Below are 25181 nucleotides of genomic sequence, written 5' to 3' on the forward strand. Positions count from 1 at the left end.
GATGTTATTTTGCTTTAAAGAATTAAAATCAAATAAAGGTATGGTCAAGAGTTCTTTGTGAACTATTTGCTCAGGTTTCAGACCGACTCTCCTGTAATTCCTGTTTTCGGTGTTTGCAATTGGTTACTTTTTTCTGTTTGGGTCTTTCACGTATGTGGACCGTTGGGGCAACTTACTTGTGTCTGAGAAAAAAATACCTATGACTTTTTAGTGAATGAGAAACTATTAGGGAGTAGGTTAATATTTTTTTCTAAGAAATAAATAATACTCTTATTCTGGGCCAATTAAGTTTAAAGTTTTAACTTAATTGTTTATCTCTAACAGTCTTAGTACTTCCATAGGAAACTTTGAGAAGGACCTTTATTCTTATTTCAGAGTACAGTATCTGGTAGTGTATGAGGCATAATGGTTTTTAAAATTTCAAGTTGAGCTCAACTTCCAAATAATATATTTTATCAATTGTTTATGCTTAAAACATGTAAACTATTTGGGGTTTTTTTTTTTTTTTAAGGGGGTAAGGTAATTAGGTGTTTGTTTATTTTAATGGCAGTACTGGGGAATTGAACCCAGGACCTCATGCAAACTAAGCATGGACTCGACCACCGAGCTATACCCTCCCTTCTATACTATTTTAATATTAAGCTACTTGAGAACAATTAAAGAGGTAAATCAGATACAACCTCCTTCCAATAAGAAATTTTAACTTCGACAAGAAATGCAGTTTTGACTAGCTATGCTAATACTCTGTCCATTTTCAGTGTGGATGAATAAGATTTGATTGTATAATTTTTGGTTATTTTTTGAACATCCTTATTTGTTCCAGTGATCTGCCTAATTTGGGTTTGTTTTTGTTGTTTTTAAAGGTTGTAAGATTTTCTGTGTTTATCTTTCTATAAAGTTGGTCTGTAGAAGTAGAGATTGATTCTGGCATCAACATTATTTTTCTTATTGTACTATTGTTGAATGAGTGAGAAATGAAATCTATATGGCAGGTCTTCTGATGTGCTCTAGGAGCTCAGAGTAAATGAAACACCCTTCTTGATTTCAGTGAGCATTTAGTTTTTATAGAGGTTCTCATGTTGGGGCTTGTGAACAGAGTGGCTTCAGGGAAACCCGTGCATTCCCTGAAATTATATACAAAAAAATTGTGGTGTGTATATATTTGTGGATTTCTGGGGTGAGATCCATAGAGTTCATCAGATTTTTTAAATGTGGTTGATATCTAGGAGAACTTGAGACAGAACACATCTGGCCATAAATTAGTGCAATAAATGCTGTGATAAGGATAAAGATAAAAATCTTTGGGAGATTAGCATAGACATCGGAGGTTCACCATGTTCGATGTTCTGTATAGAACCTCTTTGGTGTAAGCCTTTGCCTTGTGTCTCTCAAGCACAGTATAGTGACTGGTGTGTAGTAATGCTTGGATCAGTGAGGGTGCTCGTAGTAATGGATGGGTTTTTTGAACTTAGTTTAATGAAAGGACTATTTGCAGAGCTGTGGGCATGGTTTAAGGTGACCAGAAAGGGATGATAAATATCCCAGGGTCTAGCAACAATTGGAAATAGTTATCCATCCAGGCAAAAAGGCAAGAGAATGGGAACTATGCTCCAAAACCCAGTGAGAGCTGCAGGCGTGGAAGAGGAGCAGCTCAGTAGGAACTGTGGCCAGAGAAGCAGAGCAGGGAATAACTGCCATGTCTCTGTCTACTTCCACTCTTCCCTTCTGCTGATGCTTCCTGTTGGGAAAAATAGTCTCCCGTGCTCAGTCTTCAACCCTGCTTGACCATGGAGGAATGGGCGGGCCTTGGTCTTGGGACACTTCTTATCAAGAGCTGAGGAGCTCACACAGCCTGTGCTTTGTGGGATCATCTTTCCCTGTACCATGCATGCCCCCGGCTTTCAGTATTTCGGACTCCAGGGATAGTGTAGGGTACAGAGGGGGCGGGGTCCTTCTGCAGCACATGATGGGTGCTTGTGGGCTAATTTCCTTTTGTCAGCTGACTGCTGGGGGCATCCACTAGCCATAAGAGAAAGATGCACACAGTTGGAGCTGATCTTACTCTGTCTCTTCTCTATGTGAGTAGATCATTGTTCTGTCTAGTGCTTACTGTTGTGTTTTCCTTGGCAACTTTGATGCCAAGATGTAATGGGCAGAAATGTTGAGAGTCCTCCCCTGGGACTGGTAACCGGTGCATGGTGTTTTGTTCAACACTTCCTCTCATTGGCAAAACCCAACCAGAAACTAGAGGGCAAGTGAGGACTAGGTAATGTAGTCTTTAGAGATAAGGGGAAACAGGTACAGAGCAAGTCAGAGAAGGGTGGGAAATGAATCTGGAGGGACAGATGGAGAATAATCATCAAAGTGTGCAATACTTATTTGTTGAATTAAATTGAGTTTTTAATTGTTAAACATAGTTGATCCTTAATTTAGTAAGGTGAAAAGTGATCAAATGACTAATGGTTTGATATTTGTGATATAAATACCTTGGCATAATAATGAAGCAACTGTTTGTCTCTTCTTTATATATTTGAATAGTCCAAATAGTAAAAATGATATAACTATTATTAATCTATAAAAATGTGAAATTAAAATAACTCAACTTTTCAAGACATTTTTCAAATATGCATTTTTCAGAATGTGAAAATTTGGATTATTTAATCTATAAAAGACCAATTCATTTTCTAGGTCCTACCTCAAAAATCACTTTTATGAATCTTCTTTTACTGGGACAAGTTTAAGGGTTTATGAAACATTGTTCATACTTCTGTTATACCACTTACATTCAGTAATAGCTAGTTATTTTTATTAATAGTATTAAAAGTGGTTCACATTTACTGCCTGTTTACTGTTTGCCAAGGCACTGTATAAGTCCTTTACGTGCATTATTACGTGTTATCTTCACAGTAGCCCTAGGAGTATAGGTGCTGTTGCTTGGTGCTTGGGATGCATCAGTGGATGGAACAATTCCACAAAGGCCAGAGATCTTTAAATTCTGGTATTAATATTTCTACACCATTTTGGTTTTGTGGTTGTTATTGTTAGTGTTCTCTGGTCACTCTTACAGTCAAGCACCTTTTCATGTGTTTATTAGCCATTTAGATTTTTTTTTCTGTGAAGTCCCTGACCTACTCTTTTGCCCATTTTCTGTTGGATTATCTGTCTTCTTCTTCTTCTTCCTTTTTCTTCTTCTCCTTTCTTCTCCTTCTTTCTTCTTCTTCACAGCAAAATTAAAGCCTTTATAAGAAAACAGTCCTTTGATGCTTTGTAGTCTAGTTGAACAGTTTAATGGTCTCCCATTCTGCTTGGCTGATTCAAGCAGAAGTGTTAAGAATAGGTCAGAGTCTGGATAGGCAAAGATAAATATTTCTAGTCAGATGAAAAAATAAACGATTTATAAGGAAGGAAGATAAATTCACACGTGAAACAGTTGAGTGTTTTAGTGGGACTGAGGATCCTGAAAGTGAACCAATGGAAGATAAGATTGGAAAATTCAAAAAACCCCAGGAACCTGTGCAAAAATAGACGTCAGCAGAACATCATCTTTAAATCAATACTTGTTTCCATTCTGTTGGGGAGTAATTAAGTCTAGACAACCTGAAGGGAACCTCAAGGACGGTCTGCCGCTCTGGCAAGCCAGCTCTAGGCTTGTCCTCTTGCCAAGGAAGGAATCTTCTTTTACTGAGGTGGTTGTCCTAGCGTCGCTGCCTGGTGAGAAGGTCTGTCTTAGAACTGGAACTGAGAAGCCTAGATGGGGGGGAGGGTATAGCTCAAATGGTGGAGCACATGCTCAGCATGCACAAGGTCCTGGGTTCAATCCCAAGTACCTCCTCTAAAACTAAATAAACCTAGTTACCTCCTCCCCTCAAAAAAAAGAAAAAAGAAAGAATATTAAAAAAAAAAAAAAAAAGAAGCCTAGATGAACTTTCTTCATCTTGTCTATGAAGAGCTCTATTTCTAAGAGATAGGACCAGGTATTAAAGTTAGAGCATCTCCGTATAGTTGGTCTTTATGTCCTGATGTTTCTCATTATAGAGTCTTCCCTAGAAGATTTGGGGCTTTGATTTCCTAAGCCTTTATTCCCTTACAAAACTTGAAGACTGATGGCTGTGGGGCTTTTTGGTCTTACTATTCCTCTAGTCTCAGCCTTACAACTGCTGCACTGATGTGAAGTGAATCCATTCTGTTCCTTAGTGAGATTATTGTAGCTTTTTAAAAAATCTTCCCTGGATCCTACAGATTTACCTCTCTCGTCGCTAATCAGACAAAACACATTTCTATGGTGTCTCTCCTTAATTCTGATCCCATCAAAAATTAACTTGGCTGCAAGTGCCTGAAAACCGAAAGTAATAGTAGTAGTTTAGGAAGGCAGAATTTTACTTTTATCTCATGTAAATAGAGGCAGTCCACGGGTGCTGTGGCATCTCCGTGATCATCCAGGACAGTCTCTTTCGTCTCATTGTTCTTCCTTCTTTATCCGACATGGTGCTCCGGTATAATGTCTGCATTGCAGCCAGCGGGAAGGAGGAACCGTAAAGGAGAAGGACATTGCCTTGTCTCCTGAGAGATTTCTCAGAAGCTGCACACACCACTCTGCTTATAGCCTATAAACCAACACTTAGTAAACACAGCCATACCGAAGTCTAAGGAAGGCTTGGAAATAACACGTCTGGCTAAAAATAAGACTTTTTGATCCTTTAGAAGAAAGGAAGAATGGGTCTCAGGGGCAAACATTGATCTTTGCTACATAAAACCTTCTTCTGTTGTGACTTAAGTATTTTCCTGAGATGGTTAAGGAGAAAAGCATAGAATAATATGGACTATGGAACCAGTTTATCAGGATGAGCTCATAACTGCAGATTCTGAATTCTTGGCTCTTACTTTAAAATGTTTTCATTAGTCTAGAAAGGTAGAAATAAACTAGCCTTAAGTTGTTCATCACTTTTACTAATTTGGGGTAGTTTGGCTTCTTTTCTAAACATGGATATAATGTTTTACCAAATTTTTTTAATGTTTATGGGGGGTAATTAAGTTTATTCATTTATTTTTAACAGAGGTACTCTGGGAATTGAACCCAGGACCTCGTGCATGCTAGGCACACACTCTACCACTGCACTATACCCTCCCCTTGTTTTATCAAATTTTTAAATATAGCAGACCCCATTGAGCTTCACAAATGTAAAGGAGGAGAAAGTATTTGCCTTTTATCTTTATAGAAGATAAATACATTAAACCCACTATTAAGAAGCCGATAGACACAACATTTTAAACTGACTATATACTTCAATAAAAATGTATTTTGAAAAGTCTATAGAAAACATTTTAGCAGTGGGTAAAATGAAAGCTCTTAGCTAGAATGAATTCAAATAAATGGAAATGAAATGAAATCTAGAATTATTTTAGTTCAAATAGCTGAAAATTAGCTGATACAGTGCACAGCAGATATAATCCCATAGACGCTGCAGATTTTTAAAAATTTTACAGAGCAGAGCTGGAGGAAAAGAGGAAAAAGCAGTATTAACATTATTATTCTCATTACTTAAAATGATTTACTTAAATACCTCAGTATGTAATACTGTAAGTAATAATCATTTTTTCCTCCACAGGCAAGAAGTTTGATAACTGTAGGTCTGGGTATCGCAGCTCTTGGATTTGCAGGTAAGATAAAGGATACAGATCAATAAATGCTGCAGGAGAAATATTTCCAAATAGCTTCGAAAGTGATTCATGAGAAGACTTCTGGTATTCTGAGGCTCAGTTTCAAGACATACCTCCTCCATCTTTACAACATTACAGTTACTGAACATCCGTTGGCATAGTGAAATCTAGATGAATTCTGTAGTGAAGAAAGTTAACGACAGAAAAGCTAGGAAAACTAGCCCCATAATAGTTGATCTTTCTGATACTTTTTTAGTTTGAACTATAGTGAACTATTAAAAAATAAAATCTTTAATATGAAGCAGAATAAGTGATAGGAGGCTTTTATTCTCCCATATATTTTTTCTTGCAGATAAAATTACACATTTTCTGAGCTGTCAGTTCTTTCTGATGAGCATAGTCATTCCCTATAGTATATTTATTACTTCATTTTTAATGTATTGGTGTAATTTCTTTGACAAACTCAGGTTAATTTTTTTACTGTGCAAATCACCTTTTTAGAAAGAATAGGTATAAAGATTTAAAGTAAAATTGCTATCTCTTCTAGTCATTAACTTACAGTTCTACATTGCATAGCTCTTCTCTAAATGTAAATCTGAAAGCATTTCCTTGTTGATAAAGATTTACATTTTTCCTTTAGCTTTTGTGTCTCTTTGGTTCCATGGATTTGGTCTTCTTAACTGGATCTTCTTTTTAGGAGGAGCCACATTCCACTGTGGTTCTATGGAGTTTAGTAGGATCCGATAGAAAAATGAGACATAAAAGATTTTGTTTTGTTTTGCATAGTATTTAACTTCCCACAACTCTCCTTTAAAGCACCTTACCTAAAAGAACTCTAAAATCAGGAAAGTCAGCGGTTCACATTCCTTCCCTTGGTCCTCGTACCATCAGTCTTGTGTCTCACCCAACGTAACTATGGTTAACTATTTACTGAGGTTTCATGAGAAGAATGTCATATCTTAATAGGAATTCTGACAAACTTGCCCATAAACATAAAACAATTTTAGTATTAATGATTATAGCAGAATAGGCATAGTCATTTCAAATTCAAATGTAAGGTTTTTATTTGAAGTTAGAGAAAGATGTGCTTTTGCCAAGGTCTTCTTTCTAAAATGAAAATTGGTGTTTGTATTCTGTGCATACTACAGTGTTGCCAAATTTATTTTACTAACTAGAATATAAAGTAACAGTCAGATCTCTTCCAGGGTCAAATACAACTGAATAATAGAATTTAGGAGAAGTTACCCCTAGACTGTTGGAACTAGGTCTCCTTTATAAGTAAGGTAAATGTCCAGATGTCACTTTTTGAAGCCTTTAACTGCTTTTTCACATTGAGACTGCCTGATTGTGGTTTTGAAGGAATTTTGAGGTAATTTAAATGCTATATTTTATACTGGTATAGAGCCAAATGGAAGTTGATATCTATATGATAAGGGATTTAGATGAGTTAGGGTTTCAGCTTCATTAATTTTACTTTGTTTAATGTTTTCCTTGAGCTCAAGAGCTTTTTATCTTCTACCTGGATTGGCTACTTCACATCTTCCTATTTCTAGCATCCTGGTTTTCATTGTAACATTGTTTGTGTAAGAATAACTGTGTATTTAGACAGGTAACGTCTTACAGAAGAGCTTTGTAGTTGAACTTTCCCAGCAGAAATCTTGATTTGCAAATAATGTTATGATTAGAAATTGAAGTCGTAACTGGTTTTCCATCAAAGCTTTGGGAAAAGAGACACTAGTATTAGTAGATTTCTGATTAGGGTATAAAAGGTAAACCAGCCAGATAATGTTTTATTCTTGTTCTGTGCCCTCAAAACAATTTAGAACTTGTTTTGCTGTTGGTACCTAGTTGTCAAGACTCAGGGATTTTCTGTTCGTTTGTTTTTTAATGGAGGTACTGGGATTTGAACCCAGGACCTTGTACATGCTAAGTATGTGCTCTAGGCACTGAGCTATACCCTCCCCTCGACTCAGGGGAGTTTTGATTATGAGGATGCCTAAGAAAGGAAAGCACTAAAATAAAGTAAGTTTTTAGGAGAGTAGTCATCCTCAGTGAGAAATTGACAATAAACATTAAAAGTATTTCCTACATAATTGCTTTTTTATTTTAGAGGTAACTCCATAAAAATCACTCCTCTTTTGTATAGATCATAAACACTACTCATTTTCCATATATTTTAAAGTGATGATCATTGTGAAAAGCAATATAACTAATCATTTTAGATTCATGAGTATCTTTATATGTAAAGGACTTTATCTACAGTTTGTTGTGAAAAGAGAACTAGGATGTAATTTTTTGTATGACCTGTAACATTGTATAGATGTGAGATTTTATACATAAGCTTTGAAATTTTCTAATTTTATAATTACAGACTAGAGCTTAATAAATTTAAAAGCTATGAGAATTATATTAAAATGAAGTCTGTCCTCCATTTAATAAGTTAGACATTTGAAAAAACACAACTGACTTCTGGTAGATTTTGAAATAGTTGTTGAAGGAACATACATACTGTTAAGTAAACACTGTGGTGAGCACTTTGTAGGTATTGGCTTTCATAATAGAAAGTATATTTGCTTTTATTCCTCTTGCTGTTTAGGTCGCTGTGCATTTCAGATCTGGAAACCTCTAGGACAAGTAATCGCAGAAACTGCAAAGAAGATTTCAACTCCTGTAAGTTAAAGATGGCTTTAGTTAGAAAGTTCATTTTGATTTTTATTTATATGCCATATTTGATAGTAATTAAGAAAAATGTTTTGGATTTTCCAGTGTTTCTATCATTGCCAAGTTTATCTACTTTATTGATTTAATTTCATTATAAGTTTCATGGTCATGTTATATTTATATCTAACTTTATTCCTGGTTTTGACTTCTAATTATTACATTCCTTTTAGTAGTATTACGTCAACTTTGAGGTAATTTACTTTCCTTGTTTAATTAGTATTCATTGATTCATTTAGTGATTGTCCTGTGCCAGGAGCTGAGCATAACTGCTGAACAAAACAGACATGGTCCTGAGGGAGCTTACCCAAGAGTTTATTTCATCTTGAAATATGAAACTCATGTCCTTATACCACCACTGGCCATCTCAAACATAAAATTATAAGATTCCAACCTTGAAATCCTATAGTGTTTATACACTCATCTACCAGCATTACAGTCACTCTACTGAGCTGAATGTAAGTGAAGAATGATAGTGGGTATCTAAAAGGCTACAGTGTGGTGAACTGTGGTTTGTGACCACTGGAGACCGTGTGAAGAAAACTCACATAAACATTGATTTCTGGGAAATAGAAGATCTGGGATAGATCAGCTTGGCTTGTGGCAGTTTGAGAGTGAATGACAAAGGCATTACAGGCTTGTAAGGCTTAGTTAGTCATGAACAATGACCACACTTTCAAAGGATGACATACTGACAGATAATTAAATTCAGGGTCAAAAGAACTGCAAGTGATTTTGCAGACCTATAGATGCATGTCTGTGATGAGAGGGAGCAAGTGTTTATTTTCTGTTTTTCTATTTATGTTTTATTTGGCTAAAGTATTAATAGATATTTAGCATCCATTCGGTGAATGTTCATTAAGCACCTACTACATATCAGACATCATTGTAGGGAGTGGAACATAGTCATGAACCAGACAAGGACACTGCCTTCTAGGAGCTTACATTTTAGTGAAGACTATTAACAAATAAGTAAGATATATAATATGTGGAAGTGTTGAATGTAGAAGTTTGCTTTTTTTTAGAAAAGGAAAACAGGGTAAGAGGTTGATTCTTTAACAGCAGAGAGGAGTCTATGAGATAGGTCAGGGAAGGCCTTTCTGAGAAGATGAGGGAGCAGATCACGTGAACATCTGAGAAGGCTTTCTAGGCAGTGGGAACACCACAGAGGTCCAGAGGTGGAAATGAATTTTGCAGCAAGAGTAACTCAAGTGGAGTATGTAAAAAGAATGGGGGTGGTTTGGGCCAGGTTACTTAGGGCCAAATAGACTACGATAAAGACTGCAGGTGTTACTTTAAGTATGATAGAAAGCCTTTGGAAGGTTTTTACCATGGGGGCAATGTGATTTCCACTTTAGATGATCACACCTGCTGCATAGAGTATAGGCTAGAATGAGCCAGGGGAGAGGCTGTAAAACCCGTGAAGCGGGTATTGAGATAGTCCGGGTAATAGGTGGTGGTAGCTTGAAATAGATTAGTGGGAATGGAAGTAATGACGTATTTCTTTAAATGAACGTCATTTATGTCTTGCTATATGTTTATGTATAGTAAATGGAGAGAATTTGAGAAATCATCTCTCTCCTGTTACGGTGACCTTCAGTAGGTATGTTTATACCATATATAGAAGACTTAAGCTTTGTAGAACTACGTTACTTAACATTGTAAAGGGAGAGAGAGCAAGGAACTAAGAAAATTTTCACTGTTCTGTGGAGGCTCACAGGAAAGGTAGAGTAGTTTAAGAGATTGTTGTGGGTGTCCTGAACCCAGCCCCTGCATTTCTTAAGGAGGGGAAAGTGTTGCATGCCCCCTCTCCCTCCCCTTTGTGGGCTTCAAGTTAAAGACAAGTGGCTTTTGATAAATCTGGCCTGTTTTCCACAAAGTACTCCTCTTGCAGTTTGCAGTGAAACACCTTAGACTATTTATATCATCATCATAATTATACCTCATTGAAGATAATGAGTTTTTAAAATAACTCTTTAAATATTGTTCCAGGGAAGTTGAGGAATGAAGCGTATGCATACTTTCTCTTGGCACTGATTCCAAAAAGTCTAATTCATAAACAGGACATAAACATTTGTATTTTGTAAGTATGTTCATTATTGAACGAAACAGAGTTACTAACCAGTAGGACCTGTAATTTTATGACCATAAATCCCTGTCACTCAGAAGAGAATGTTCAAGGCTCAAGTTCCTATGGGTTCTCTTTTCATTTTTGCTTAAACTTTATTCTCTTGCTTTAAACTTCAGCATCATCTTGTTCTTAAATCTCATCTTTCTTGACTGGATAAAGAAGCTGTGGTATATTTATATAATGGAATACTACTTAGCCATAAAAAAGAATAAATAATGCCATTTGCAGCAACATGGATGGACCTGGAGATCGTCATTCTAAGTGAAGTAAGCCAGAAAGAGAAAGAAAAATACCATATGATGTCACTCATAAGTAGAACCTAAAAAAAGAAAAAAGAAGACACTGATGAACTCATCCACAAAACAGAAACAGACTCACAGACATAGTAAACAATCTTATGGTTACTGGAGGGTAGATGAGAACTATATTCAGTGTCTTGTAGTAATCTATAATGAAAAAGAATGTGAAAACAGATGTAAGTATGTCTATGTATGACTGAAACAGCATGCTGTACACCAGAAATTGACACATTATAATTGACTATACTTCAAAAAAAAAAAAACTCATCTTTCTTCCCCTAATTTTTCCCCCTTTTGCTGGAAGAGTAATTTTTTTCATAGAGCATGTATGGATGGTGAATGTTTTGAATTCTCTATTAAGTAATTTTTTTTTTGCTCTCATTGTTACCATGTAGCTGCTGGCTCCTTGGATTCTGGTAGAACCAGTATTTGTGCTTTTGGTTTTTAGTTTGGGATGATTTATGTTTGTGTGTGTGTTGTTTAGCTCTGGAATTTGGGGAGGGGGGAGTTCTCTTTACTACTGATGTTCTGAAATTTCACTGGAATTTTTAACCTTGGCTTAAGTGAAAATTGTCTATCTTTTGTTCTGTAAGATTCTCTTGTATTTTTTCTTTATTTTTTCCTTCCAGTGTCTCTCTGCTCCTAGAATTCATGTAAGTGGTCTTTCTCAGCGGTTTGGTAGGTTTGCTCCAACCTTTTTTTTTTTTCAACTTTTCTTTCTGGTGTAGGGTAGGAAAGGGGACTTCCTTCCTTCCTTCCCTCCTCCCTCCCACAGGCTCTGTGCTCATGGAGTTAGGAATGTTTCTCTCTCTGCTGTTCTGGTGTAATTAATTACCCTGATGTTATTTTTTTGTATTTGTTGACTCTGAATTTCATATTTTCTTCATTCTTCCGGTGGATTGGAGTTGCTGTGTTTTCTCTATGTGCAGTCTTACCTGTTTTCAATCTTCCAGGATTTCTTTAAACTTTCTGGTTTACTACTTGTCTCATTTCTTGTTTTCTAGGCCTATTATGGATTTTTCTTGTTTAAAATATCTCTTTTCTCATTTCAAAGGCACTTTAGAAAGCAAAAGGCTTTTATTATTCAGTCTACTGTTTTGAACCAGTACCCTTTTGCTTGATTTCTTTAAGTATTAATGTATATTATTGATTCAGCTAATGTCTAATTACCCCTAATTTTTTTCCTAGGGGAAAAAAACCCAAGTCATTTATCTTCTTTTGAGGCTTTTATTTTTCTGTTTGTGAATTTGTCCTTTTACTTGAATACAAGTTTTTAAAATTGGATTTAAATTGTTTTATGGTTAAGTGAAATTCATGGAAATAACACTAATTAAAATCATCCTTCTGTGGCTCTATAAATCAAATAGATTATTGTACATAATTAAAGTTTATGGGAACTGTATTTCTTCTCAGGACAATGGAGTGATATATTTCTCAGGTTTTCTAGAGGGCTTTTTATGTTTCAAGTTATTGATTGCGTAAGTTAGCTAATGAAGACTTTCATTTAACTTGGTTCATTTCATATCTTCTTTAATGATATATAGCACTACAGCATTGAATATTTTAGGAGGAAAATTATTTTGATTTTTGTTGTTCATTTGTACCTTATAAATAGAATTATGAAGGATAATCATTTGTAAGATTCAGGTGTATTTCAAATAGACAGCAGAATAAATCCCACTGTTTCTTTTCTTGGAAGTTCTATTAGAAAAGTATAACCGTCTACTCCATCTGTTTGGTGATATAGTTGTTCCTTATTGTAAGCTCATTTTTGTGAATCTAAACATTTCCTTGACCCGCCGGTGTTGTCAGAAAGTGGTTCTGCATTGCTTTATGTCTGTATATCCTAATATGATGCAATAGTGGTATATTATTTGTAAGCTTCAAAAGGCCTTTTAGTTATACTTTATTGGGGGTGATAAGGAGTAGAGAGTTACAATTTTCTGCTTGCTTATGACATAGGTACTAATTTAGACAGAATAATATATTAAAATACTAACAAATTCTTTAAAAAATTATGTACTATAAAAGCCAACTTTCATATGAGTTTTTAAAATTTTTTATATATATTTTATTGATGTATAGTGAGTTTACAATGTTGTATCAATTTCTGGTGTACAGCATAATACTTCAGTCATATAGGAACATACATATATTCATTTTCATATTCTTTTTAACCATAGTTACTATAAGATATTGAATATAGTTCCCTGTGCTATATAGTATAAACTTGTTATTTTTTATATATCAGTTATCATATGAGTTTAGAAGGCATGATTTTCTCTGAAGTTACATGAGTAATTTTTTTTGTTTGTGTTCTCTGTCTACTTTGCTGTATGCAGCCCCCAAATATTAAATGTCTGTCCTCAAAATGATCTGGTTCCTTTGGAGGGATTGTGATGATTGTGTATGCAGAGATAGACTTACTTATAAGCAGGTATGAGCCTCATCCAGATGCTAGATTTTAAGTAACCTTTTTTTAGCTTCCTTTTCCACCTGGGAAAATCTGAAAATAAAAAATATGCTCAGATATAATACCTGCTTTTAGGGCTACTGAGCTTCGTGAATATAGTGGGAATGACAGTTCATGAAAAATCTTCCATTTATGTTTATTATGCTGAAAAATTGAAATTTCAGAGCTTCCTAACATAGATAACTCATAGAAATACTATGGAGTGAGGTATGCATCTAGTAAAAATTTTGGTTGCCTGAGAGACATCTTAAAACCAGCTGTTCTTTTGTTAAATCTCTGTTCCTTTATATATATATTCCCCTATGTATCTCTTATTCCTTTATATATTCCCCTGTGTGGGGATGTGCTTGTGTATATATACACAATTTCTCCACTTTAGCTTGTGTACTTAAACAATTTGATTCCCTTCCTCCCTTCACAACTTGGAGGAGGGGACTGGTTTTTGTTTACTTACTAGATTGTTAATTACTTGAAATTTGAAATAGTACATCATATTCCTCACCAGACTGGTACATTGATAGATTAGCATCTATGTGATAAAGGACAGAACCTCACTCATCTCATTTGAAAAGTTTCTGGCACATAGTAGGTGCTGAAGTGTTGTTGAATGAATTAATAACTGCCAGAGAATTATTACCAATGGACATTTATAACGATCTATTCCAAGAAAACAGTTTATGTAAATGACCAGATCTGGCTCCCTGAGACTCATCTTTTAAGCTCTAATAATTTCTTTGCTTTATTTAATTTAGCTTTTTTTAATTGTACAAGTAACTGTTCATTGTCAAAAATTTAGAAAGTAAAAACAAACATAAGAAAGAAAAAAATTATTCATAATCCCACCACCCAAAAATAACATTTTGGTGTATGTACTTTCTCAGATTTTGTTTTATGAAAGCATACATTATTTGTTTTTCCTTACAAAAATAGTGGTTCACATTTTAGAAACATGTATACATTCAATCAAGTATTCATCTTTTTCCTTCTGCAAGTTGAGATCATGTATCCTATTCTAAGAACTCCTGAAAAGAGTTGTCTCTTTTTGCTGTTTCTCATTCCTTTACTCCTGCTCTCTCTCAGACTCACTCTGATCAAATCTTCACTCCCAGTCCCTTCAGCTCTTGTCAGTGTATTTGACTTTTGGCTAAATCCAGCAGTCAGTTCTCAGCTCTGGTCTGATTTTGACCTATCGGAAGCATTTGAAACTATTTTTCACTTCCTCAATTTTGACATCCGCTTTTCCTCCTCCCGCACTGCTGGGCCTTTGCAGTTTCCCATACTGATTCCTCTCCATTTCTGTGCCGCTCAGCATTGCAGCCTCTAGGTCTCAGTCTTTGGACTTTCCAGCTACACCGCCTCTTCCGGTGATCTTATTTAGCCTCATGGCTTTAAATACCAGCTGTTTGACATGGGACTCATGATTCTCAAATGTTATCTCCAGGCTGGACTTTCCTTCCTTTTAGATGCTTAATAGGCACTTGAAACTTAATGTAACCAAAACCAGTCTCCTGATACTTGTTTCCCACAACAAACAACCGCCCCTTCTCTAAGAAGTTGGCAGTTTAGGCCAGAAACCTGGCAGTCACCTGCAGTTTAAGTTCTCTGGAACAGAGTAAGACAAAGATCAGCAAGCTGTTAGTTTATTAGGGAGTGCCCTTAGGATCAACAGCTCCAGAAGGCGAGAGAAAGAAGGATGGGGGATAATTTAGGCTGCAGTGTAGTCTTCTTTTTTTTTAAGAATTCATATTTATTTTTATATGTATATTTTTATTGAAGTATAGTCAGTTTACAGTGTGTCAGTTTTCAGTGTACAGCACAATGCTTCAGTCATATATGAACATAGGTATATTCGTTTTCATATTCTTTTTCACCATAAGTTACTGCAAGATATTGAATATAGTTCCCTGTGCTATACAGGATAAATGTGCTTATCTATTTTATATATGGTAGTTAGTATCTGCAGATTTCGAATTCCCATTTATCCCACTCCCTTCCCACCCTGGTAACCGTAAGTTTGTTTTCTATGTCTGTGAGTCTGTTTCTGTTTTGTAGACAAGTTCCTTTGTCTCTCTTTTTTTTTTTTTTTAGATTCCACATAAAAGTGATATCATGGTATTGTTCTTTCTGGCTTACTTCACTTAGAATGACACTCTCCAGGTCCATCCATGTTGCTGCAAATGGCATTATTTTATTCTTTTTAATGGCTGAGTAGTATTCCATTGTAGAAATATACTACAGCTTCTTTATCCAGTCATCTGTCAATGAACATTTAGATTGTTTCCATGTCTTGGCTGTTGTAGATAGTGCTGCTGTGAACATCGGGGTGTGTGTATCCTTTTAAATTAAGGTTCCCTCTGGATATATGCCCAGGAGTAGGATTGTTGGATCATATGGTAAGTCTGTTTTTATAAGTCTGTTTTAGTCTTTTGAGGAATCTCCATACTGTTTTCCACAGTGGCTGCACCAAACTACATTCCCACCAGCAGTGTAGGAGGGTGGTTCCCTTTCTCCACACCCTCTCCAGCATTTATCATTTTTGGACTTAATATTTGCAAAAGATGAGACTAACAAGGGCTTAATTTCCAGGATATACAACCTAATAAAAAAACAAACAACCCAATCCAAAAATGGGCAGAAGACCCAAACAAGCAATTCTCCAATGAAAACATACGAATGGCCAATAGGCACATGAAAAAATGCTAAATATCACCAATTATCAGAGAAATGCAAATCAAAACTACAAATGAGGTATCACCTCACACCAGTCAGAATGGCCATCATTCAAAAGTCCACAAATGTCAAATGCAATGTAGTCTCGACAAAGGCCTGAGCAGCCCCCTGGGAGCTCTGAAGCGTGGGTGGGTCATTGTGGTTGTTCCAAGTTGGGGCAAGAGGCCACAAAACTAAATAACATCACCTGGGAAGTAACTATAGACAAGAAGTGCTAGGACTGAGTCCTAGAGAACTGTAATGGTTCTTCCCCCACATCAGCTAGGCGTTAGCTGGAGACTGCCCTGCGAAGGGGCGTGAGCTTGATGTTCTTCAGCCAAGGCAGTTCCTGGAGTTTGACTGCTGAGCGCTGCCTGCCAACAGCAGCCCAGTGTCTTGAGGAGTAAGCACCTCACTTCGAAGGAGAATTTGTACAATGTGTAACAGTGCTTACTGCACCGTCTTTAATTCCCTATTTCTCATATCCCATATTCAATCCAAGCAAGTGTTTTTTCTGCTTTCAAAATACATCCAGAATGTGACAACTCACCTCCTCCTCTGCTACCACATTGGTCCATACCTCCATCATCTCTCACCTAGATTATGTTGTGTCTTCCCAACTGGTCTCCTACCTCCACGCTGTACCTGTCTTTCTGTTCTTCACAGGGCAGTTGACATAATCCTTTTAAAGCCAAGTCGGATTCTCTTACTTGAGGGCTCTGGCTTCTACCACTGAGGATAAAATCCTAAGTCATTTCCATTGCTTCCTAGGCCTTCCAGGGTCTGGCCCCAGGAACCTTTCTCTTCCCACTCTCCTCCTTGCTCAGGCCTCTCCAGCCACACTGACCTTTCAGTCCAGTCTTCCCATCTCTGCTGGCCTGCCTGTCTGCTATTCTGGTGTCCTCCCTACTTTTCAGTTTTTCTTCTTCTTTGTCAGCCAGTCTCAGGTTAAAACGACGTCTGTCATATCAACAGTAAATGACTTGGTCAAGGTTATCCAATGAGAAAATGACTCTAGAGCTTCAGAAAATGTTCAGGCCTTCTGCTTCTACTTATCTCTTTTATTCTTTCAGAGTAGAAAAATTAATGTATTTGAAAGTGAAAAAAATTGTTACCATTTTGTAAGTGATCACCTTGGTCATAATTTCTTGTAAAGAATTATTGTTTAGTGCTGCCCCTCCCCACACCCCACAATTTCAAGTTGACTTCTAGTAAAATGCATTAGTCTTACTGCAGCTGTGTGATGGGATTGAGGTCATGCCACCTCATACGTGAAACTAATTATTTCTTGCTCTTTCGTTCCTGTACAGAGCTTTTCATCCTACTATAAAGGAGGATTTGAACAGAAAATGAGTAGACGAGAAGCTAGTCTTATTTTGGGTGTAAGGTAGGTGTACTGCATAAGTATTATTTTGTTTTATGGCTGAGTTTGTCTTGAAAAAGCAAAAAATGTGAGAGTAAAGTTATCCTTGTATTTTAAATTACAAATAGGAGGCAGAGGAGAAAATATCAAATTTTTATATTTTAAAACCTCAAATCTAAGAGAATATCCTACTCCCCTTAAAAAAATCAGGCATCGTTGTGATGTGCTTTTTATCCCTTAATAAGGAGCTGTTATATTTGAAGTCTCAATGCAATTATCGAAATATCCCTTATTGTGATGCTGAATTCTTTCTGGATTGAGTTGTATAATTTGATGTATCATATTTTTAATTATAATATGGGATCTGTTTCACAGTTCTTTTCTAGTTCCAAAATTTTACATGTAGCATATTTTATTATACTTGTTCACCTTAGTATTCATTTATTTTTCAACTTCGGACAGTGTAGGAGAAAGTTAATGATTTTGTGTGATTGATGTATGATATCATTTAACACTTAAAGTTAAGAAAACGTACCCTCCCATAGATTTAGCAGTATTTATATTTGTTTACCTTATGTTCCTCTAGAGCCCACCCAAATTTTAGAGCAATATGTTACCTACAACAAATCTTATGGTGATTTAGTCAACGTAATTAAGCAGAACAGATCATAAAGACCTCATTGACATAATTTTTTAATCTGTTGTAGATTAGCAGATTTTTAAGATCAAAACATTTTATTATTTCTTATGACCAATCAAGAAGAACAAGAAAGTGACCAGGGGAGGAACAGCTCAACGTAGCTTGGTGCTTCATTTAAATATAAGAAGCAATGAGCTCTCTCACGGAGAATACAAAAAAGGAAATGATTTTAAGCAGGTGAACCAAATTAGGAGATTAGCCATATTGCTAACTATTCCTTGCTTTAACATTATTCAGAATGGCATTGTTATTTTTTTGAACTTTTATTGGGCCTCCACATTATCTCATTCATAGACCTAAAATGTGACTATGAAGTACATTATAAAACCAAGCACAACGGTTTTTTAGAGTATCATTTAATATCATCCAGGGTACTTCTGTTTTTAGGACGGGTAACTAGGAGTTGACTTAAGATACATGATTATAAAGTTTTATCCCATTGAACTGGAAGCTGTGCAAAATTTCACAAGGAAAATTGATTGGCTAACAGCATAGCCTTTGATTACAAGTGAATCTGGGTACAAATACCACTTTTACATCTATTAGTGGCATGTCCTTAGTTTCATTACTTGTAAAATGGAGATGATATTAGCTTCTACTGCATAGAGTTGTTGTGAAGATTAACACATATGAAACTTTTAACATAAACATAGCGCCTAGTTACTACTCATTAAATATCAGCTAAGCAAACAGATCCTCATCCTGAGTCTGTCGCTGAGGCACTGGTCAGGTTATTTTCAGCTTTTCTGCACTTTAGCATCTTCATTTTTGATTTGGAATGAATGATATTTTGCCTTGTTGGAAGATGGTAAAATGATACGAGAGGTGCCTTTTTATCAAAGTGCCCACCAGATAACATGTGCCGAATAAATGTTGGCTCCACTCTCTTCGCATTTCCATCATGAATGCAGAAGCTAATATTTGCCAATAACACATTAAATAGACAGGTACAATTTATTTGCTTTTCTCTAGCCCTTTCTTTCTGTCAGACAGTGTTGATTTTGAGAAGATTCTTCAAGCTGTGAATGCATTTCTGTGGTCAATGAGTCCGAATGATTTAGACTATATAACAAGTAGATAAAGACAAGGCAAATGGAGCTGACTCTGTTGATACCCTATTTAAGAACAGAAAAATTCTCTGTGCTACTAGATGGCTATATATTTATTCTTACATATTGCATAAAGCCTGAAATATTTTACTGAGCTGCCCAGGAAAACTATTACTATATCTGTTTTTTTCTGAAATGATACTCACATTTGTGTTTTTCAGACTTTTGCAAAACTTCCGTGGAACTCTGTTTAAACTAAATGTTATTCAATAGACTAGTTGTAAAAAAAAGAAAGAAAGAAACTAAAACTGCTCCATTTGCTTCAGGATCAGGAAATACCGTTCCGTTCCACACACCCCACTCCTCTACTCCCAGTCACATACATTCCAGGGAGCAGTTTGAAATCCCTGATCTAGGCAAAATGGTATTTAAGGTTACATTTTCAGTTCATGGTGAAACTGTCTATACTGGAGATACATCAGAGCTACATCTAATTTTTACACTTGTTTAAGAACTAGGATTCTCCCGTCTTGTTTAATCTTTACAAGACCAGTGTCAAGGAGCTTATTTCCTGTATTTTCTTCTAGGAGTTTTAAGATTTCAGGTCTTACATCTAAGTCTTTAACCCATTTTGAGTTAATTTTGGTGTATGATATAAGATAGGGGTCCAGTATCATTCCTTTGCATATGACTGTCCAGATTTCCTTTTCCCAATAAACACCATTTATTGAAGAGACTATCCTTCCCCTCATTGTATATTCTTTGCCCCTTTGTTGTAAATTAATTGACCGTACATGCATGGGTTTATTTCTGGGCTCTGTCCCATAATATCAATCTATGTGTCTGTTGTTAATGCCAATACATACTGTTTGATTACTAGAGCATTGTAATACAGTTTGAAATCAGGAAGTTTGTCTCCAGCTTTATTCTTCTTTCTCAAGATTGCTTTGGCTATTCAAGGATCATTTGTGGTTCCATACAAATTTTAGGATTTTTTTTGTTCTGTTTCTGTGAAAATGCCATTGGAGTTTTGATATAGGCTGCATTGAATCTGTATTTTGCTTTGGGTAGTATGGACATTTTATTTACTTCTTTCAATCATTGAACGCAGAATGTCTTTCCATTTATTTGTGTCTTCCTTAGTTTCTTTCATCAGTGTCTTCTGGTTTTCAGTGTACAGGTCCTTGGTTAAATTTATTCCTGGCTATTTTATTCCTTTTGATATAATTGTAAATGGGATTGTTTTCTTGATTTCTCTTTCTGAGAGTTTGTTATTAGTATATAGAAACACAATAGATTTTTGTACATTGATTTTTATATCCTGCAACTTTACTGAGTTTGTTGATTAGTTCTAACAGTCTTTTGGTGGAGTCTTTAGAGTTTTTTTTATATATAACATCATGTCATCTGCAAATAGTGACAGGTTTACTTGATTCTTCCTTTATGATTTGGATGCCTTTTATTTCTTTTTCTTGACTGATTGCTCTGACTAGGACTTGGGATACTATGTTGAATAAAAGTAGCGAGAGTGGGCAACTCTGGCATGTTGCTGATCTTAGTGAAGTTTCCAGCTTTTCATCATTGAGTATGTTAGCTGTGGACTTTTCATATATGGTCTTTATTATGTTGAGGCCTATTCCCTCTACACCAACTTTGTTGAGAGTCTTTATCATTAATGGATATTGAATTTTGTCAAATGCTTCTTCTGTGTCTATTGAGATGACCATGTGCTTTTTATCCTTCATTTTGTTACTGTGGTGTATCATATTGATTGATTTTCAGATGTTGAGTCATCCTTGCATTCCTGGAATAAATCCCACTTGATCATGATGTATGATCCCTTTAATGTATTGTTGAACTTGGTTTGGTAATATTTGTTGAGGATTTTTGCATTTGTGATCATCAGGGATATTGGTTTGTATTTTTCTTTTCTTGTAGTGTCCATGTCTGGTTTTTGGTATCGGGGTAATGCTAGCCTCATCAAATGCGTTTGGAAGTGTTTCCTCCCTCTTCTATTTTTTGGAAGAGTTTGAGGATTTGTATTAATTATTCTTTAAATGTCTGATTGAATTTAGTGAAGACATCTGGTCCTGGACTTTTCTTTGCTGGAAGTTTTTTGATTGCTCATTGAGTCTCATTAGTAGTAATTGGTCTGTTTAGATTTTCTATTTCTTCAAGTTTAGTCTTGGTAGGTGGTTTGTTTCTGGGAATTTATCCAGATCTTCTAGGTTGTTCAATATGTTGTTATATAATACAGTTCACAATAGTCTCTCATCCTTTGTATTTCAGTGATATCAGTTGTAATCTCTCCTTTTTCATTTTTGATTTTACTTGAGTCTTCTGTTTTCTTGGTGAGTCTAGCTAATGGTTCATCTGTTTTGTTTACATTTGCAAAAAAAAGGGCTCTTAATTTCTTTGATCTTTTATTTTATCTTTTTAGTCTCTATTTCATTTATTTTCACTGTGATCTTTATTATTTTACTTTGGTTATTTTGGGCTTAGTTTGTTTTCTTTTTATACTTCACTGAAGTGTAAAGTTAGGTTGTTTATTGCTATAAACTTTCCTCTTAGAACTGCTTTAGCTGCATCCTGTAAGTTTTGGTATGTTCATTTGTGTCAAGATATTTTTTGATTTCTCTTCTGATTTTCCCTTTGACTTAAGAATTACTTATTATTGAAGACTATTTTGTATGCTTATGCAGCAGTTGATAGTGCATTTTAGCATGCTTGACGATCTGTTATTTAGCCCCAGGAGATTAGAAGTAGCAAGTAACAGGCAAGGAGCAGCTAGAGACTAGAACACTGGCAGAACTGAGGATTGCATACTGACAGTGTTCAAAACAAAAGAACTTAAACGGATAGCATTTTATGCCCCTTTAATAGAAGGGCAAGCAAACCTCTGCAGACCTTGAGAGTTTCTTTGCACTCAATTGATACTCATAATAATGCTTTTGAGTCATTCAAAAAATGCTAAATTAGATTATTTGTACTCCATTTTTTAAAGGTAGGAAATACATAATACATTTTTATAAGCATCCTTTATGTTCATAATGAATAACTACTATTCCTTGAACACTAACTGTGTGCTAGATCATGCTAATCTTTTTACTTTTATTGTCTAACTTATCCTTAAAATAATCCTGGGAGGTATGCTCTGTTTTGTAATGTCTATTTTACATATGAGAGAATTATATAAGCAAGACACAGTTTTATAGACAATGAATGAAGTTTTTAAACCTGTCTGAATATCTCTAAAAGTACCTGCTTTTAGCCACTACAGTGTGGTTCGTCCATGCAGATTAAATCATTTTGAGTTGCACAGCCACCACCATGTACTTTGAGTCAGCTACTATTATTTCTGTTTGAGGCCTAGAAAAGTTAGGTAGCTTAAATAATCTAGTATAAATATTAACTAGCAATATGAGTATATTGCTGTTGTTAGTGTTAATTCCTTTTCTTTACCTGAAAAATGTACTAAAGGGAAGCTTTTCCATTATTGGATAAATTAAGTTTTACAGGAATAATTTGTGGTTTATTTAACTTTCTTCTTTAATTTTTGTTTAGACCATAGGCTCTAACAGCCAGCCTTTTCCCATAGGTTTCTCACACAGCTAAATAAATTATGAGCTATGAAGGGTTTTGAGATGCTCTGTCGAAAAATAATAATATTGAAAGCTAACTATGACGAAACGTTGGTATACATCATGCACTGTTCAAGCACTTTGTCATCATTAGCTAATTTAATCCTTATAATTGCTCTGTGAGGAATATATTATTCCTAGCCCTGTTTTACAATGAGGAAGCTAAGGCATAGAGATGGTAAAAAAAATTTGACCAAGGCTCCCCATCCTACATGGCAACGCTGGGATTAAAATCCTGCAGTCTGATAGCTCTACATTTCAAACACCTGTTTGTTATATATGCTCCCTTCCCTCGACCCCCCAGGTAGCTTGAAGCATAATTTTCTAACTCACAGTAATAGTCTTCAGACTATGGTTCCCCTATCCTACCTATTGTGTCTGGTTTTTTTTAATTGAGAATAAAGACGGAGATTAAAAGGACTGAAGAAAAGTACATGCAGCAGTGAATCAATGATTTATTTTGATGGTTGGTGGAATTAAGTGAAAAGCTGTAATTTCATTTTTACCCACAAGATGGTGAAATTCTCATTAGTCTTTAATTTCTTGAAACTAATATGAACCGTTAATTTATAACCTGCATTTGACATTATTTATTATAAGCACTTTAATTTCTTTTTACAGCCCATCTGCTGGCAAGGCCAAGATTAGAGCAGCTCACAGGAGAATCATGATTTTGAATCACCCAGATAAAGGTAGGTAAAATTCCTGTTTTTCATAATATGTGGATCAGAATATGTTCTGAACCTTTCCATTACTTAAGCTCATTATAAATGATGTATAGTTGAAATGGAAGTTTATGTGTCACATGTGTTGTGATTTTTCTTGTAAATAAAGGAGCCTTTAGGTGGGAGTTCAGTGATCCAGAGAAGTGATGGATTTATGTATTTACCAACTTTTGAGAACGTAGTTACTGATTTTTGTATATGAGTACCTACCCCCTGTTTGAGGCTCCTAGCATTTTGATGGAGAAAGAAAAAAAATATGAGTTGTAGACTCTTTGACTGTATAAACTAAATCAGTTTAGTTTCATCATGAATTATATTTGTTAAACCTTACACATAAAAGCATAAGATTTAGGGGATAGTCTCTAAATCTCTGAATGTAATATGTCACAGATGATTCTGAATTTCTTAATTTTATTCTGGAAGGCTCTGAGGCTGAGCCCGTTTGTTTTTAACTGGCCAGGTTTTTAATGTAAATTTATCTTACAGAAAGACAATTATTATAACTTTAACTACACTACAGCTGCTTGAGAGAGAAAGCCCATATGTTCATTACTGTTTCTGCTCTAAAATAACAGATGGTAGAAAGTTGCACTCTATTTCAGAAGTCAAAAATGGGGGAGCAGGGGGCAGAGAGTGAGGGTTGCTTGGATTCTTACTTACAGACTTTTAGTTTTCTAATTATTTTGAAAAAAATTAAACAAATTTTGGATTCCTACCAATCCTGACTCCAAAATAAGCCTCCCCCCTTAGCTTTCTCACATAATTACTTACTATAAAAATTCTTTTCACTAAATGTCATCTCCTTTGGTTTTTGCACTTGCTGTTCTTTAGTGTGAATAAATAAGAGAATAAACTTTGAAAAGAGGTTTCGCTTAAAATTTTAAACAGCTTCAACGGTCACTAAAAGATCCATTCAATTAATTTACTTTGCATTGTGGTCTTTCCGAGTAATTGACTCAGAAAGAAATGTGTTTAAGTGCCTCTTTGAAGTCCTCTACCTCCTAAACATCTTCTGTCCCTTCCAGGTCAAGTATATGCCCTTCTCTGATTGATTGCAGTGGGATCAAGTGCTCATGTCTTTCGGATGATTGACAGGTTGTTGGTTGTGTCTGCTGGCAAGGAAGCCAGCTCTAAAATGTTTCTAAAAGAATATGTATTTTTAAATACTTTTAGTTAAAAAAGAAAGAAAGAAAATGTTTATGTATTTTATGAGCCAGTAATGTTGAAGGAATTACTTGATTTACTTTGAGATTATATATTTATCAGAAGTGGAGTTGATGTCTGCCCATAGTGTGCTTACTAATATCCTTCAGGCTGGTCTTGCGTTGGTGGCAGAGTGAGGGAGTGGACCTGGAAGCAGGAGGCCAGCATTCTTCTCTGGCTTCTGCCTTCTAGCTCACAAGAGGCTTTGGACACTCCCTTGATCTCTCTAAATGTCAAGTTTATCATCTATAAAGTGAAGGGATTTATTTCTTCTTATTTTTGATTGAAGTACAGTCAATTACAATATGTCAATTTCTGGTGTGAAGCAAAACGTCCCAGTCATGCATATACATACATATATTCGTTTTCATCTTCTAAAGCTTTTTTTGGTTATATGATATAATGTAATGTTTGTATTGCCTATTCAATTAATGAAGAACCTGTACGTTGTATCTCTATTCAGATCACATTTTAACTTAAGAAGGATACTTTTAATCAAACGTTGTCAACCA

General features: G+C 35.5%; 1 protein-coding gene across 3 annotated transcripts in view; it reads left to right on the forward strand.

Annotated features, from left to right (window-relative positions):
* Window positions 1–25181, forward strand: part of DNAJC15 (DnaJ heat shock protein family (Hsp40) member C15) — a 54313-nt gene that overhangs the window by 14527 nt on the left and 14605 nt on the right. For 2 of the 3 annotated variants that reach the window (XM_032496078.1, XM_006176261.3), the window contains exons 2-5: window positions 5607–5658; window positions 8255–8328; window positions 17299–17375; window positions 23363–23433. In XM_032496078.1, coding sequence (XP_032351969.1) covers window positions 5607–5658; window positions 8255–8328; window positions 17299–17375; window positions 23363–23433 — 274 coding nt within the window. Of the gene's footprint in view, window positions 1–5606; window positions 5659–8254; window positions 8329–17298; window positions 17376–23362; window positions 23434–24491; window positions 24562–25181 lie in introns of all 3 variants that reach the window. The other variant, XM_032496079.1, reaches the window with a different exon arrangement.

Source organism: Camelus ferus, chromosome 14 (assembly GCF_009834535.1).
Source record: "Camelus ferus isolate YT-003-E chromosome 14, BCGSAC_Cfer_1.0, whole genome shotgun sequence".
NCBI lineage: Eukaryota > Metazoa > Chordata > Mammalia > Artiodactyla > Camelidae > Camelus > Camelus ferus.